The sequence below is a fragment of the Pleurodeles waltl genome, chromosome 12 (genome assembly GCF_031143425.1).
Source record: "Pleurodeles waltl isolate 20211129_DDA chromosome 12, aPleWal1.hap1.20221129, whole genome shotgun sequence".
NCBI classification, from domain to species: domain Eukaryota; kingdom Metazoa; phylum Chordata; class Amphibia; order Caudata; family Salamandridae; genus Pleurodeles; species Pleurodeles waltl.
Window position 1 is genome coordinate 55,996,027 of NC_090451.1, and position 14,168 is coordinate 56,010,194.

Consider the following 14,168-nt stretch of genomic DNA (forward strand, 5'->3'; position numbering starts at 1 on the left):
TGGTATACAAGATATTTAATCTGTCATCTAGATTAATTGGGTACTTCGAATGTTTTCCTAATCTGTGTCACTTTCAGCATAAAAGAAAGAAGAGGTGGAAGCTGTGGACCTATTCACATTTTTATCTGGGTGAAAGGTCTTTGGTTGCTTGTGATCATGTGGGCCAACCAGAGTGGTAGCCTCTCGGTCCTCTCAGTAGCTTGCCAGGACCTACATCAGAAAACATGTTCGAAAGGCAAACAGAGTGACTGCAGACCATTTGATATGGTCAAATGCCTTTTTGGCATCTAATGAGAGGATTGCATTTTTTTACTTTTTCTGTGTAATTTCCTCAGCTGTAGAATCATTTTGGGACTATTCCCACATTGTCACCAGATTATATGACTTTACTGGTCTGGGAGTACGAAAGAGGGAAGTAGAGGAGATCACTTTGCTAGCGTATTCTTTGAGTTTTGAATCCAGCATTAATCATGAAACTAGGCAGCATTAGCTGTTTAGAATAGGTTCTTTTCCTTACTTGGTGATCACCTAAATGAACTCTCTCTGCCATTGAGTCTATTAAAAGTGCCTGATCACCCAGTGCTTTTGTATTTCTCCTCCGATCACGTGGAGGGGCCAAGAAAGGCATCAAAGGAAAGGAAAGGCTTTCCTTTCCTTTGATGTCTTTCTCACCATTTCTGCTGCCCGATGTGCCCCGAGGCCGAGGGGGGGCAGAAACCCCCTAGATACCAGGGATAATTTTTTGGGTTTGTTCTTTTCTTTTTTATAAGTGGGGAGCGACCCCTTAGGCAAGGGTCACTCCATGGGGTACAAAATTAATTTTAGACCATTTCACTTAGGCACCAGGGATTGGTGTGTATGTATGTGTGTCTTTTTTTGGGGGGAGGCAGCCCCTTGAGCAAGGGTCGCTCCCCATGGGGGCACAATTACTGTTGGCCATATTTGCCCCCAAGGGGGGCAGAAAGCCCACCAGGGAAGATTTTTTTTTCTGATATGAGGGTGGGGGAATGGCCATACCCCCACCCCAAATAAATGGGGCCAACGTTGTTCTGCCCGATTCACACCCTTGGGGGGGGAGGGGGGGGAGAAAGTCTACTAGATGCCAGGGAATAAAAAAAAAAAAAATGGTTGCCACCACCCCACTAACCAGTATGGGCCTGGTTATGCCCCCACCCCAAGTGAAGGGGGTAACAATCTTTCAGCTCTCCCCCCGCACACTAAAACATCTTATCCCACGGCAAGCAAGAGGGCTTTTGAATATTTTGGGTTTTGGTTTTACATTTGGGCCATGAGAGCTTGGCTAACTCTCAAAATCATCCCACTTGGAATGGCAGCACTTTTTGGACTTTGGTACGCTGCCATGTAGGAAAATCCACAAGACGTAGACACAGCTGAAAACTAAACATCTGGGTGATTACCGGTTGGTGTGCTTCACATGCACCCCGCACCATTTTCTTACCCACAATGCCCTGCAAACCTTCAACTTTGCTGGAAATCACATATTTTTCCCACATTTTTGTGATGGAACCTTCCGCTATCTGCAGGAGTCCACAAAATTCCTACCACCCAGCATTGTCTCATCTATACCGATAAAGCACTTGTCAGCCTAAAATTTTTTGTTTTGTTTTTCAAAGTGCCCTTTTGGACCCGCTTTGGTTACTCCTCAATTTCGATATGTTTTTGGCTCTTCCCTGTCACAGGTACTTGGCCCACCTACACAAGTATGGGCGGTGATCCCTCACAGAAATGGATCTGGGAAAAATTAGATTTTTTTTTAAGCTAAATTTGAGGTTTGCTGAGGATTCTGGGTAAAAAAACACTGGGAGATCCACGCAAGTTACACCTCCCTGGACTCCCTTGGGTGTCTAGTTTTCAGAAATGTCTGAGTTTGGTAGGTTTCCCTAGATGGCTGCTGAGCCCAGGACCAAAAACGCACCCCATCTTGGATTCCCCTAGGTGTCTAGTTTTCAAAAATGCACAGGTTTGGTAGGTTTCCCCTGAGCTAGAGGCCAAAATCTACAGCCAGGCACTTTGCAAAAAGCACTTGGGATTTCAATGTAAAAATGTGATGTGTGCACGTTGCGTTTCCTGTCGCGAGTATTATGCCTACCCATGCAAGTGAGGTACCATTTTTATTGGGAGACTTGGGGGAACACAGAATAGCAAAACAAGTGTTATTGCCTCTTGTCTTTCTCTAAATTTTTTCCCTTCCAAATGTAATACAGTGTGTAAAAAAGATGTCTATTTGAGAAATGCCCTGTAATTGACATGCTAGTATGGGCACCCCAGAATTCAGAGATGTGCAAATATCCCCTGCTTCTCAACACCTTTTCTTGTGCCCATTTTGGAAATACAAAGGTTTTCTTGATACCTATTTTTCACTCTTTATATTTCACCAAATGAATTGCTGTATACCCGGTATAGAATGAAAACCCATTGCAAAATGACTGTTTTTTCACCTCAATTTCAATATTTTTTATTTCAGCTGTTATTTTGTGTAGGAAACCCTTGTAGGATCTACACAAATTACCCCATGCTGAATTCAGACTTTTGTCTACTTTTCAGAAATGTTTAGCTTTCTGGGATCCATCATTGGTTTCACAACCATTTCTGTCACCAACTGCAAGGAGGCTGAAAGTGCAAAAAATAGTGAAAATGTGGTATGTCCCAGTAAAATGCCAAAATTGTGTTGAAAAATTTGGTTTTCTCATTCAGGCCTGCCTAATCCTGATAGCTGGGATGATGGTGATTTTAGCACCGCAACCCCTTTGTTGATGCCATTTTCAGGAGAAAAAAAACAGAAGCCTTCTTCGGCAGCCTTTTTTTCCCATTTAAAAAATAAAATAAAAGATCCCCCTGTATTTTGGCTAATTTCTTGGTCTCCTTCAGGGTATCCTACAAGGTCTGGGTACCTCTAGAATCCCTAGGATGTTGGAAAAAAAGGACGCAAATTTGGCGTGGGTAGCTTACGTGGACAAAAAGTTATGAGGGCCTAAGGGCAAACTGCTCCAAATAGCCATAAAAAGGCTTGGCACCTGAGAGGGAAAAGGCCTGGCAGCGAAGGGGTTAAATTTCATAGCAAACCGTTTTTTCGTAGTTGCATTTTGGTGAGCATTTAATTTGAAAGCAAAGACTCATCAATCTTCCTTTCAAGCTTCTGCACATATTTTGGTCTAATCAGGCCCTGCACATATTTACATCTAATCAAAGAGCATTCTGGGAGCATTATACGTGGCCTATTGTTAAACTTTGCAAACGTTTACACATTTTTATACTGGGATCACTGTCAGCAGTGCAGTCTGAACTTACAACATTTCCTTGCAGCTCTCATCCTAATAATAAAGGCCATGCATTAATATACCATAAACACAATTTCAAACAGCATTAACATATGGACACAAATACTACCAGAACTGCAGACAGTGCCCTTCCTTGATCTATAATGTGGTACAGTAAACTAGCAGCCAAGGGGTTTGTGCCGCAGGGGGTTGGGCCTACTTGCCCCAAGGATAATCTAAACAGAAAAACTTGTTGTTCTTGACCCCAAACTATGGCCCTCATTACAACCTCGGCAGTCTTTTGAAAAGACCACCGAGGCTGCGGGAGCCAGAATACCACCAGTGCTGGTGGTATTTCTGGCTCCCTATTATGACTTTTCCGCTGGGCCAGCGGACGGTAACAGTGTTACCGTCTGCTGGCCCAGCGTAAAAGTCACATCAACATTGCTGCTGGCTCGTAATAGAGCCAGCGGCAATGCTGATGTGCAGCAGGTGCAGTAGCGATTGGGCTTTGCCTGGGGGCCCCTGCACTGCCCATGCCAAGTACATAGGCAGTGCAGGGGCCCTCAGGGGCACCCCAAGTCCCCTTTACCACCAACCTTTCCATGGCGGTGTTTACCGCAGTGGCCAGGCTGGTGGTCGGGGACTCTGCCCTGGGGATTATGACCCCCAGGCGAAAGCTTGGCGATATAGTGGAGGGGCCGGCGGTATGGCCATGGCTATTGCGCCACGGTCATAATAGCTGGCAGAACACCGCCAGCCTGTTGGCGGTGTTACGGCCAGCTACCGCCTGCCGCCAAGGTCATAATGAGGCCCTATATGTCATGGGAGTCGGGCTGTAGGAATTCCATACCCCTGATTGTCCCCTGTGCAGTTGCGACTGGTTACGTTTTAAAGTGGTGGGGCTTTGAGGTGAAAATAGCCATGACTAATATAGAATATCAATTCCACTTGGGGTAGGATGGGAGGGGCTTATCACAGCCAATTCTGAAGTATGGTCACTTTTGTGACACATAGCCAGCACTGTCATTTCAGCCAGTAGCATTCTGGGGCATGTTAGTCTAACTTTCCAAATATGCTTGTGGGCATGCAAAGTGAAGAATGCTAAGTGCTATACAGAACGAAAAGCTTGTCCTGGCTGTACCACACCACTGCATTACGGTAATGATCTCAGCAGTATTGTCTGCTCTATCGTCCAGTCGGATGATGAAACACATGACATGCTGCAGTCATTAGTGGCAAAAGGAGGTCTGGGAAATCCAACTGTAATGCCCATTCAGCCTTTGCTCATCACTATTAATTGAGGAATTGTGGAAGAAGGCACAAACATGCCAAGTGAAAAAACATCAGTGGTGTGACTCTCACAGTGATATTTCCTTTCACAGGTCATTCAGACGCGCTGTGCATGTGCATTTTAAGATATGTTGCAGAAGACCCATGTCCTGTTAACACTTATTTCAATTACAAAACTAAGGCGAAAAGGAAAACGTTTAAAAGTAACAATGAAGACTTTGTGAAAAGTGACAAATGTCTGGTTAAAGCAATTTGTGTATACCTCCGTAGTTCACGAAATAAGCAAAACTCATGTAAGCAAGCCACTAACCCATATTCCCCCCACCCCATGCTAACAAACCCGTTGATGTTATTTGGGAGGCTAACGTTTAGTATTTTGTTAGTTTGTCCCACAGTTGGGTGGCTTGCCCCAGTGCCAACACCCGGCTGGTGTGGGACTCCAAATGCCTACTTTTTTCCTGATGGGCATCTCAAGACAACTGGCAGGGTGTCCACATGTCACTGTTTCAGCCATCTGAGGCGTCTGCCCGTGGCTGGGAGGGAGCAGCTGCAGCCAGGAGGTGGCCTGCACAGTCCAGCTTCAGGGACCCGGCCACCTCCAGGGATGCTGAAAGGGAATGTGGAGACCTACAGCTAAACAACTCTGGATGTGTGCATGGACACTGTGCTGGGGGCCTGGAATGGCAACATGACCTTGGTGTTTATTGATTCAAATAAGGCTCATTCAAAGTACACATATTGTCAGATCCGGGTGCAGAAGCTTTGGTAGGAGCCGGTGAAGACTGGGTTTGATATCTTATAATTCTCTCCAGTTTAAACCCCAAAGCATAACTTTTTGAAACCTCTTGTGTTAAGTCATGGTCCCTGCCCCGGTATACAGAATCCCATGTGCCAGTGGTTTGCTTACTTTGAAGTTCCACCCTGAAATTCATATTCCTTTCCACTCTTACCTACACCAACACCCCTTGTGTTTTGAAAACGTGAGAAGGTGTGCCATTCATTTCACTCATTGGTTTAGCTACACTTCTGTTTATTTGCAGATGCCCTTAGGAAAAAATGTATTATTTCTTTCCATAGCAGTCTCTCTTTCCTAGGCGTTTTGGTGGACACAACACAAAATTATTCTGCCTGCACATACTTTGCGGGTCTGATTTTACAAAATTATTCTGTAGCAACTAATCCATCCGGTCCTTTAGCTAGGCTGTGCATTCAAAACATACAAGAGGTGAGCATAAAATGTATGAAAGAGTCCTAGAAGGGAAATGGTGTGTAGGGCTGATTTTTAGAGCCCCTGTCCACCTGTGACCTTAGGGTCTGTTTTAGCTCTTTTGAGCAGTAGGTTTACTATTTTTAGGCTTCGACTACTGTGTGCAAAATGTTAACGAATGAAAAGCTTAACCCGGGCTTAGAGCCCTCCTGTTACGTACAATTACTTGTCATTGGTTGGCTTCCACGTCACTCTTGTGTCCTTGCTTCTGATAAGTCAGCGTCTCTTCCTCCTTCCTCCTTCCTGCATCCTCCCAGGGCCTCAGTGTTCTCTCTACCTTGGAGCATGGACCTAGCTTCCTGTCTGGAGCCAGTGTCCCTCCTCTGGTCTCTGTGAGAGTGCATATGTTTCCCACCCCGCCTACCCCCACCCCACCCCTTACTTTAAGCCACGTTCTGCTGTGCAACATGTCTTTAAAAAAAAATATAAAAAATTGACAAAGCCAATAGATCTTTCATAACAAAATCTATTGGCTTTACCAATGCTTGTTTGCTGGGAGGCCAGCCTCCCCAGGCACCCTTAAGACACCTTGTATCCGTGCACTCCAGTCTAGAACTACTGCTGCCGTCGGGCTGTAATTTCTGAGGAGAGATGATTGGAAAAGGGGGCTTGAGTGCTTTTAAACATTTTACCTCGGAATAAAATGTGACTGAAAATAATTGGAATGACAATATTTTGTTCAAACTACGCCGGGAGTCCCGAGAATGGGATTGTAATGAGCTCACCGCTACGTTTTTACGTAAACGGCCACATTTCCAAAAAGTACTTAACCTCGAGTGAATAATATTGATTTAGAGAAGTTAATTTCAGTTTGCGTTCATTGTTTGGGGATAGTGACTTGCATACTGTAAATGGCATGATTGTCCTTGCAAGACTGCACCATGCATGGGTGTCTGATGCAGAAGGGAGTAGCTATTGTGTTGTAACAAAGAGAAGTGGCCAGTCCTGGGGGATGCCATTGTACACTTTGCAACCAGCCCTGGATACCTCAAGCCACCAAAGGGTTGAGCGCAGACTGCATTTGAACCCACAATGAGCAAAGTACCAGTTGTCGTTTGGTTAGAATTGCTTGACAGTAGCACACACAGCACATTGGCCCTGCCGCCTTCCTATTTGTTTTGTGCAAGTCGGTGTAAGAGGGAATACTTGCATGACCTAGGCATGCACAGCTACCAGCACATTGGGGGTAACTGCCCCCTGAAGTGTTTTCGGCTCAATGCAACCATAACACAGCTGAAAGCCACATTTAGCATCCAAGCAGGTAGCAGAAGTGAAGGGGGAGATCATAGGTATGTTTTATGTATAAATATTTTAATTTCAAGTTCCCGCCTTCCTCCGGCTGTACATATATAGAAAGGAGCAGTTAGATGGGCCACAGATGGAGTGCGTTTCCCAAGGGGACTTTTCTTAGTCTCTTGTTGGGTATTGCATCACTTCATACACCTGCAGTGCCTTAACAGCATGTCTTTTTCTCCGCAGGAAGCTTTTCTCGTTGGCTGTTACAGAGGGTGTCGGCTGTTCTCAATCTGTCACTTTGTGATTGGTGGCGCTAATGCCAAACTAAACACAACAAGATACGAATGCGGGCAAGGTAAATTTCTCCTTGCTTCTGAAACCATTGCTCTGTTTTCACAAAATATATGTTCAATGGCTGTGGGCGCCATGTTATTGATATGTTTTTTTTTTTCTTGCATTAAAAGCATGTTGTTTTAGACTATTGAATTTGCACATCAATTATTGCTTTACCCACCAGGGGATACCCACACTCCTGGATCACTGTGAAATTATCCCAAGGAAGTGAGGGGGCAGGTTATGTTTTGCATTCCAAAAAGATCATGTGGTTACTGATACGGCTTACGGAAAAAATAAATGCAATGGAAAGCAACTTTATGTGGTGTTGGCTGCTTTTGTGTGGTGTAATATGAAGCATTTTACGCATCTCTTCAACTTAGCACTGGGGTAGGTGGTCCACTGCATGAAGACTCCTGCCCACTCTTTTTATCACAACCATTGTTTCAAATTTTGTTCTTACATTTAAAAAAATGTTAATTATCCACTGAGGATAACAATGGCATGAACTATGACAATTCGCAACCCGTGAACCCCCACCACTGTCATGGCAACGGCAACAGGATGAAGATAATTTGGCTTTGGTTGCTTCTTTTAGATGATCACCCTTGCTATTACTGAAATAGTAAGAATGGCAAAATTGAATTTCCTCAACCACCTGGTCAGAAGGATATTGCCCTTCGGCCCCCATTAAGTGAAATCCAAAAATGCAAACTGAGTTGAGCAGCTCCTTTTTTAGGATCGAGTGCGCAAGCGCTCTGGATCCTTTTGTAATCTCTCCGTGGGCTTTTAACCACGCCCATGTCATGCCGATCAGTTTGGTTGGTTCGTGGGCATACCTTTTAAAATTGGCTTGATTTCATTTGTGAAAGGCATACATATGTCATGCCTTTTCCGGTGTTTAGCTCTCCTCGAGAGCACCGGTATACTACTGAAAACATTCGAGGCTCCTTGTTTTTCAAATGGCTTATGGTCTACTTTTTCTTTTTATTTCCTATGCAGCGCGATCTCAGTGGGCAGTAGTCGAGCGCTTTGCATGACATCGACCCTGTTACCTGTATAATTGCACTTTTGCCGGTTAAATGGATAATTGCATTTTGCCGATACGTTTGACTGCGAGCGAACTTCTGTTTCCCTTTGTGTGTCTCCTTCACGTTCATGGTGGCTGTCGGCACGCTTATGTGAAACTCTTTTACTTTTCATTTTCAGTTTATGTGGCAAGAAAAGTCCGGGTATGAGTTTACAATGCTAATAGCTCTACCTCGAGCAAATGCGAGACCCATTGCATTGCAAATGCTTACTCTTTTAGCTAACAAATAAGTAGTTGCAGAAGGCACAATTCCTGAAATTTGCTTTGCAGAACCTCTGAGTTTAGAACTCTTTTGTGGTTTCCGTGTGAGATAGTGCTGAAGGTGTCATCCTTCGTTTTTGGTACACCTGAATGGTCGATCGTTGCTGATGTGAGCATTGATGCTATGAGCTAGCGGATGTTGTTAGTGCATCAGTTTGCAACATTCGGGACTGTCTCGCCCCGTTTGGTTAGTTTATATATTTTTGTTTGTTAGACACCCTCGAGTCATAAGGAGTCTTCCCTGAGGTAGAGAAGATTAATTACATTAGGCATCTCCTTCTCGGTTCATATCCCCTGTATTTTGAGCTGCCCCAAAGAGAATGTTACTAATGTCATTGAGGGTGGGAATGAAGCATGTTGTTCTGAACGGGAAATGGTATTGAGGGAGAGAACCAAGTCTTCTAGAAGTTTGGCTCTAAATTAAACCTACTGTGGGGACTCCATGCAAAAAGTGTGAGGGCATGGGGAAAAAACATACAACACAAGTAGGTCAGTGACCTCTACTAAATGTGCTTGGTTGATTATTTGTTTGCATTGGTGGAGTGCTCTAGTTTAATAGCTCCGTGTTTTGGACGGGCTAGCAGTTATTATCTGTGTTCATGAACATCGAATGAAGATCCCATGATAAAGGGTGAAAGTTACTACTTGAAGGGCAAAAGCCCCAAAAATATGTTTTTCATTGTAGGGAAGGCACTCCATCTAGCAAAATTATAGTTTGCCTGGAATGCTCTAAACCCTTGCCTTGTTCCTGGGCAGAAGAAGCAGAAATATTTGACTTCTCATCTCATTCTCCGTTTCTCTCAAATTACTTATTGAATTTTGGCAAATTGGAAATACTTGCACGCTACAGCCCATTAGAAATATCATGTTAACGTTTTCACCAGTATACTGAAGAAAGGTAGTTGATGCTTTGTGAGCCATAGACTGTCCCTAGAAAGCGCAGTGATGTTATGGTATGGGTAAGCTGTCTGTATGTGCCCATAGGTAGACTAGAGCCTGCAGTTTTATAATTCGCCTCAAGCCAGTTTCTCCCTTCAGCGTTTTTACGACTGCCAGGGGAGGAATTGGAGGAGGAACACTCTGGTATTGACTTTACTCTCCATATAGATTATCAGGAATTGCTGCCCTGAGAGATACGGGGTAAACTTGTTAAATTTGCTACAAAAAGCCTTTCTGAACATTCATGTTCATCTATATCAAGGGATAGGTCTTGACCAATTTTAGTAGCTTTTTAATGGGATTAAAGTTAGCTTTTTTTCAGCTGTATGATGTTAGGCAACACCTGGCATACTACTTATTTTCTCTTTCACAGTGTCACAGGGTGGCCACTCAATGTGGAACATCATTGCAATCTTCCCTTTAAATTTTTGGCACAAATTCTCAGTTGCAGATCTTTAAACAGTTTACATGCAGTTATGTATATTTTTATTCCTTATCATGCCTTATGATATTGTCAGGCTGTTGGATGTGTGAAGTAGGACTGTGTACTGGAGGACATGGGTAGGAAGGAATTGCATTTAGTGTAGAAAGCTGTAAAGCTTCCCTGGATCTAGTCATTCCCAGCTTAGCTTCTCACTTGCCCCTTGCAGGACAAAAAAAATGTCCGTCGGATCTGATTGGTTTTTAGGGCAATCGGGCAGTGCCCGATGGGCTGGTTTGGCAGGGTGTAGGCCAGTTTTGGGCAGCTAGTGGGCCTGTTTTATAGTCTGCTGGGATATTTTTAGTTGAATTCGCTGATGTTGAAACAAACATTGTATGTAGCAAGCTCAGTTCTATGCAATCTTCCATATCTTGCGAAACACATACACAGTGGTCTTTACAAGTTCAAAACGACCCCGGTTTGCAAACTTTTGGCCCCTTTTTTAGCTATCTAATTCATTTATGGGATTCACTTTTATTTTGGTGCCCGTGCCAATTTTCTGTCCCAGCTTAGCCCTGCTTCCGTGGTAGTCTCGTTCTGTGTGAGATTAGGTTTATCAGAAGCCTCCGACAGTGGGTTCGAACTTGACATGCCTTGCTTTCCAGTCACTGAGAAAATATTTTGGAAATAGAAGGATGGACCAGGAAGTATTTTTGGGGGTTTTCACATAGAGGGGAAGGATTACTATGGTCCAACTCGTTTCAAGGTCTTTGATTCTGGTTCCTCAAGCTGAGCGATTTCTCAGCTTATCTCTGAAAACATGGTGAAAATCAAGCCTACGTTGACAACTAGAGCAGCCCTGAGGTCAGGCTGATGCAAGGATCCTTGAACTAAGCATAAACAACACTTGCTATTAGTATGCAGCTGTACAAACGTTTTTCATTTATATGATGACCAGCCACAGTTGGCAGCTGTCAGGACTTGCCGAACGGAGTGGATCTGTGTACCACGCTTTTCACCAGGATGAATTAACAGAGTCTGGATACCTTTTTGTAGAAGCAGTATTAAGGATTCCCCACGCGTTCCTCTCTGTGGGTGGAAGTGTGAGGCATATTATGTTGTGCTAAAAGGATCTTTGGTCCGCGATGGGAAGTTGGATGAATTAATATTGTCCTGACATAGTGTCTCAAAAACAGGGAGCTACAATTGTTGTAATTTATTCCTTCAAGACATGTTGTCCTGAGGATGGTCTCGGGACTGTTTGAGCCGGGGCAGACCGAAATGTTGACCATAGGCCCTCATGACGAAACTCATCGCATTTCTGCTGGAGTATTTCATGAAGGATTCTGATTGCCTGTGTGGCATGAGACAGGACTGATTAATTATTAACTGTTGTATGTATTAGATAGTCAGGTGGTTGGTGCCTTCCTTGTGCCCCCCCCCTTAGAAATGGAAGTGGTGGGACTGGAGTAGGTTACCAGTGCTTCTATACACAATTAATCAGTGTTGTTGTTGCTCTAATTTCTTGTATAAACTTGGTGGTCATGTAAAATTGACATCCATTTTATATCACACTATGTGTGGATTTATTCAATTATAGAATTGGTCCATGCTTGGACTAGAACATTAAGGGAGTCATTATGACCCCGGCGGTCTGTGTAAATGTGGCGGCCGTACAGCCAACAGGCTGCCTGTACATACCGCCACATTATGGCATTGGTGGGTTGGCTGAAGCCATCCCGCCAATGTACTACACAGACCGCCATGGCGGTAGCAGCCGCTGGGCTGGAGATAACAATCTCCAACCTGGCGGCCGCTACGGTCCCACCTGCGGCATTATGACCCTGCCTACAGCCATGGTTTTCATGGTATTCTTAACACCACGGAAACCATGGTGGTAGGCCCTACCAGTGACAGGGAACTCGTTCCCTGTCACTGGTAGGAGGAAAACACTCCCCAGACAATCCCACCCCCCCCATCCACGCTCCCCCTCTTCCAATCGTCTCCCCACCATACACACACACACTCATAGGCACACACCACGCATTCACACACTCACACTAGCATACACACATTCACATACGCATGCATCCATTCATTCACGCACACATCCGTAAACACATTCAAACCAACATGCATTCACATTTCCATTCATTCACTCATTCTCACACATGCACACAGACACAGACAACACTACACACTCATTCGCATTCACGCACACACTCACACATTCATGCACACACCCACACACAAAACACCCCCCTCCCCTGTCGGAAACCCGACTTACCTGCTTCCAGGGGGTCTTCCGGAAGGGGGCAGGACAGGGTGCTGTTACCGCCAGCAGCGCCCGCCAGCAGAACACCGCCAGGCTGTTTTATTTCTCATACTGGTGTGGCGCTGCTGGTGGTAGCAGCGCCACTTTAACACCGTCCGCCAGCATGGCCACAGACGGATTTCCGCCCTTGTGGCGGAAATCCGGCTGTGGTCATATTATGGCGGACGGATGTTAGCCACGGCGACGATCTTTTGGCGGCACTCACTACCAATGTTAAAATGTGGGCCTGAATGTGGATATTCATCTATATTGAGTTAACTATGGGAAATGAGTCCTTCTTCAAAATTTGATACATTACAACCGCAATAAGCAGTCACCGTCAGGTCCTTGTAAGGTAAGAGAACTTTTCTGTACTTTGGTTGCTTGCAGTTATGGCAGCTAGATGAGATTCTCCAGTTTTTAACCCTGAATGTTTCTTATGTGACTTGGAGAATTCGTTTTGCGAATGATGAGCAGATTAGTAATTCCGGAGTTTCATGTTTATGTGCATTGTTTGAAGTTAAGAGAAAATCTCTCGAGCCAAAAATAAAAATACAATCTCAGATTATTTTCACAATTGTAAAATAATCCACTTGATAGCTAAAAGGTCACCCCGGTAAAACCAACACACCCTTCATCGCTCTATATACAAAGTTTTTTTTGTAGAATTGCGAATCTCTCGTGCACTTCTATAACTTGTGGAAATATGATTCTGCTTCAAACAATCCCTGCCTGATACCCGATATCTCTAGTAGGTCAAAAGGCTTAACTCTGAAGGGCGGGCTAAATCATATTACTAGAGACCTCACCCCTGACCGGTCTGTAACTTTCTTCCTCTGGACACTTTGTTAATAGAGTCAAATGTTTGTTTTATGTATTTAATGTGACGCATTAGGCTGTTTTTCATTCATAAATGCCTACTTTTTCAGATTTTCAAGTACTGATGTCCTCTTTTCAATGTTCCAGCATGCTTCCAGGTTTTTAATAAAGCCGCAGAGCAGCATGGATGTGTAACTGGCTGCAGAAACCAGCATCCCTTGGCCGGGAAGCATAAGGCTAAGGTAGGGGTGTTTTACATTTGTCTTCTCTTGTGTGGACATGAGACTGGGATGCATCAGTGGTTTCTCCTTTGTGAACATTGAATGTTACATTATGTTTGGTTTTTTTGGCAGTGCCTATCATTTATTTTACATTTATCAGTGACCTATGGTTGTCTGCACTGTGCATCGTTACAAGTTAGAAGTAACATGCTTTTCATTGTAACTTATAACAGCGCCCAATGCTTGTTAGCTTGGGAACTATTTGCTATGGACAGGAGGCTGGTTTAATCTTATCCAGGGGTCTTTGGGTTGGGGGGGAGGCAGAGCATCAGAAAAGTAAGTCTGTAGAAGAAGACAAGAAAATTGAGTATGAAAGAGTGAAAACCTCTTAGCCTGTGGAGCGTAAACCTTTCTGAGCAAGCTGGAATTGACCATTAACGTTGACGAGGAGACATGCGGACGATGGGCGAGAAATGAAAAGACCTGAGGGTGCGCATGTCCAAAGAGAACAGGTGTAAGTAAGCACAGGAAACTCTATTGCAAAACAGATTCATAGGCGCTAAAGGATTCCAAGCAGCAGTTTTTCACGAAATTGAAAATTATTAAAATTTTTCACATATGATGGCTTGGGTCAGAGGTAAGCAATGCCTTCATTGTTCTGTTTTGTCACAGAAATTAATAAGCATAAATGACACC

At 44.2% G+C, this 14,168-nt stretch overlaps 1 protein-coding gene across 1 annotated transcript in view; it reads left to right on the forward strand.

The window, feature by feature from the left end:
* The window catches only part of TMEM59L (transmembrane protein 59 like), a 60,274-nt gene that overhangs the window by 15,372 nt on the left and 30,734 nt on the right, over positions 1-14,168 (forward strand). Inside the window, exons 2-3 of the mRNA XM_069216385.1 lie at positions 7,318-7,429; positions 13,399-13,493. Of these exons, the coding sequence (XP_069072486.1) occupies positions 7,318-7,429; positions 13,399-13,493 (207 nt within the window). The remainder of the gene's footprint in view (positions 1-7,317; positions 7,430-13,398; positions 13,494-14,168) is intronic.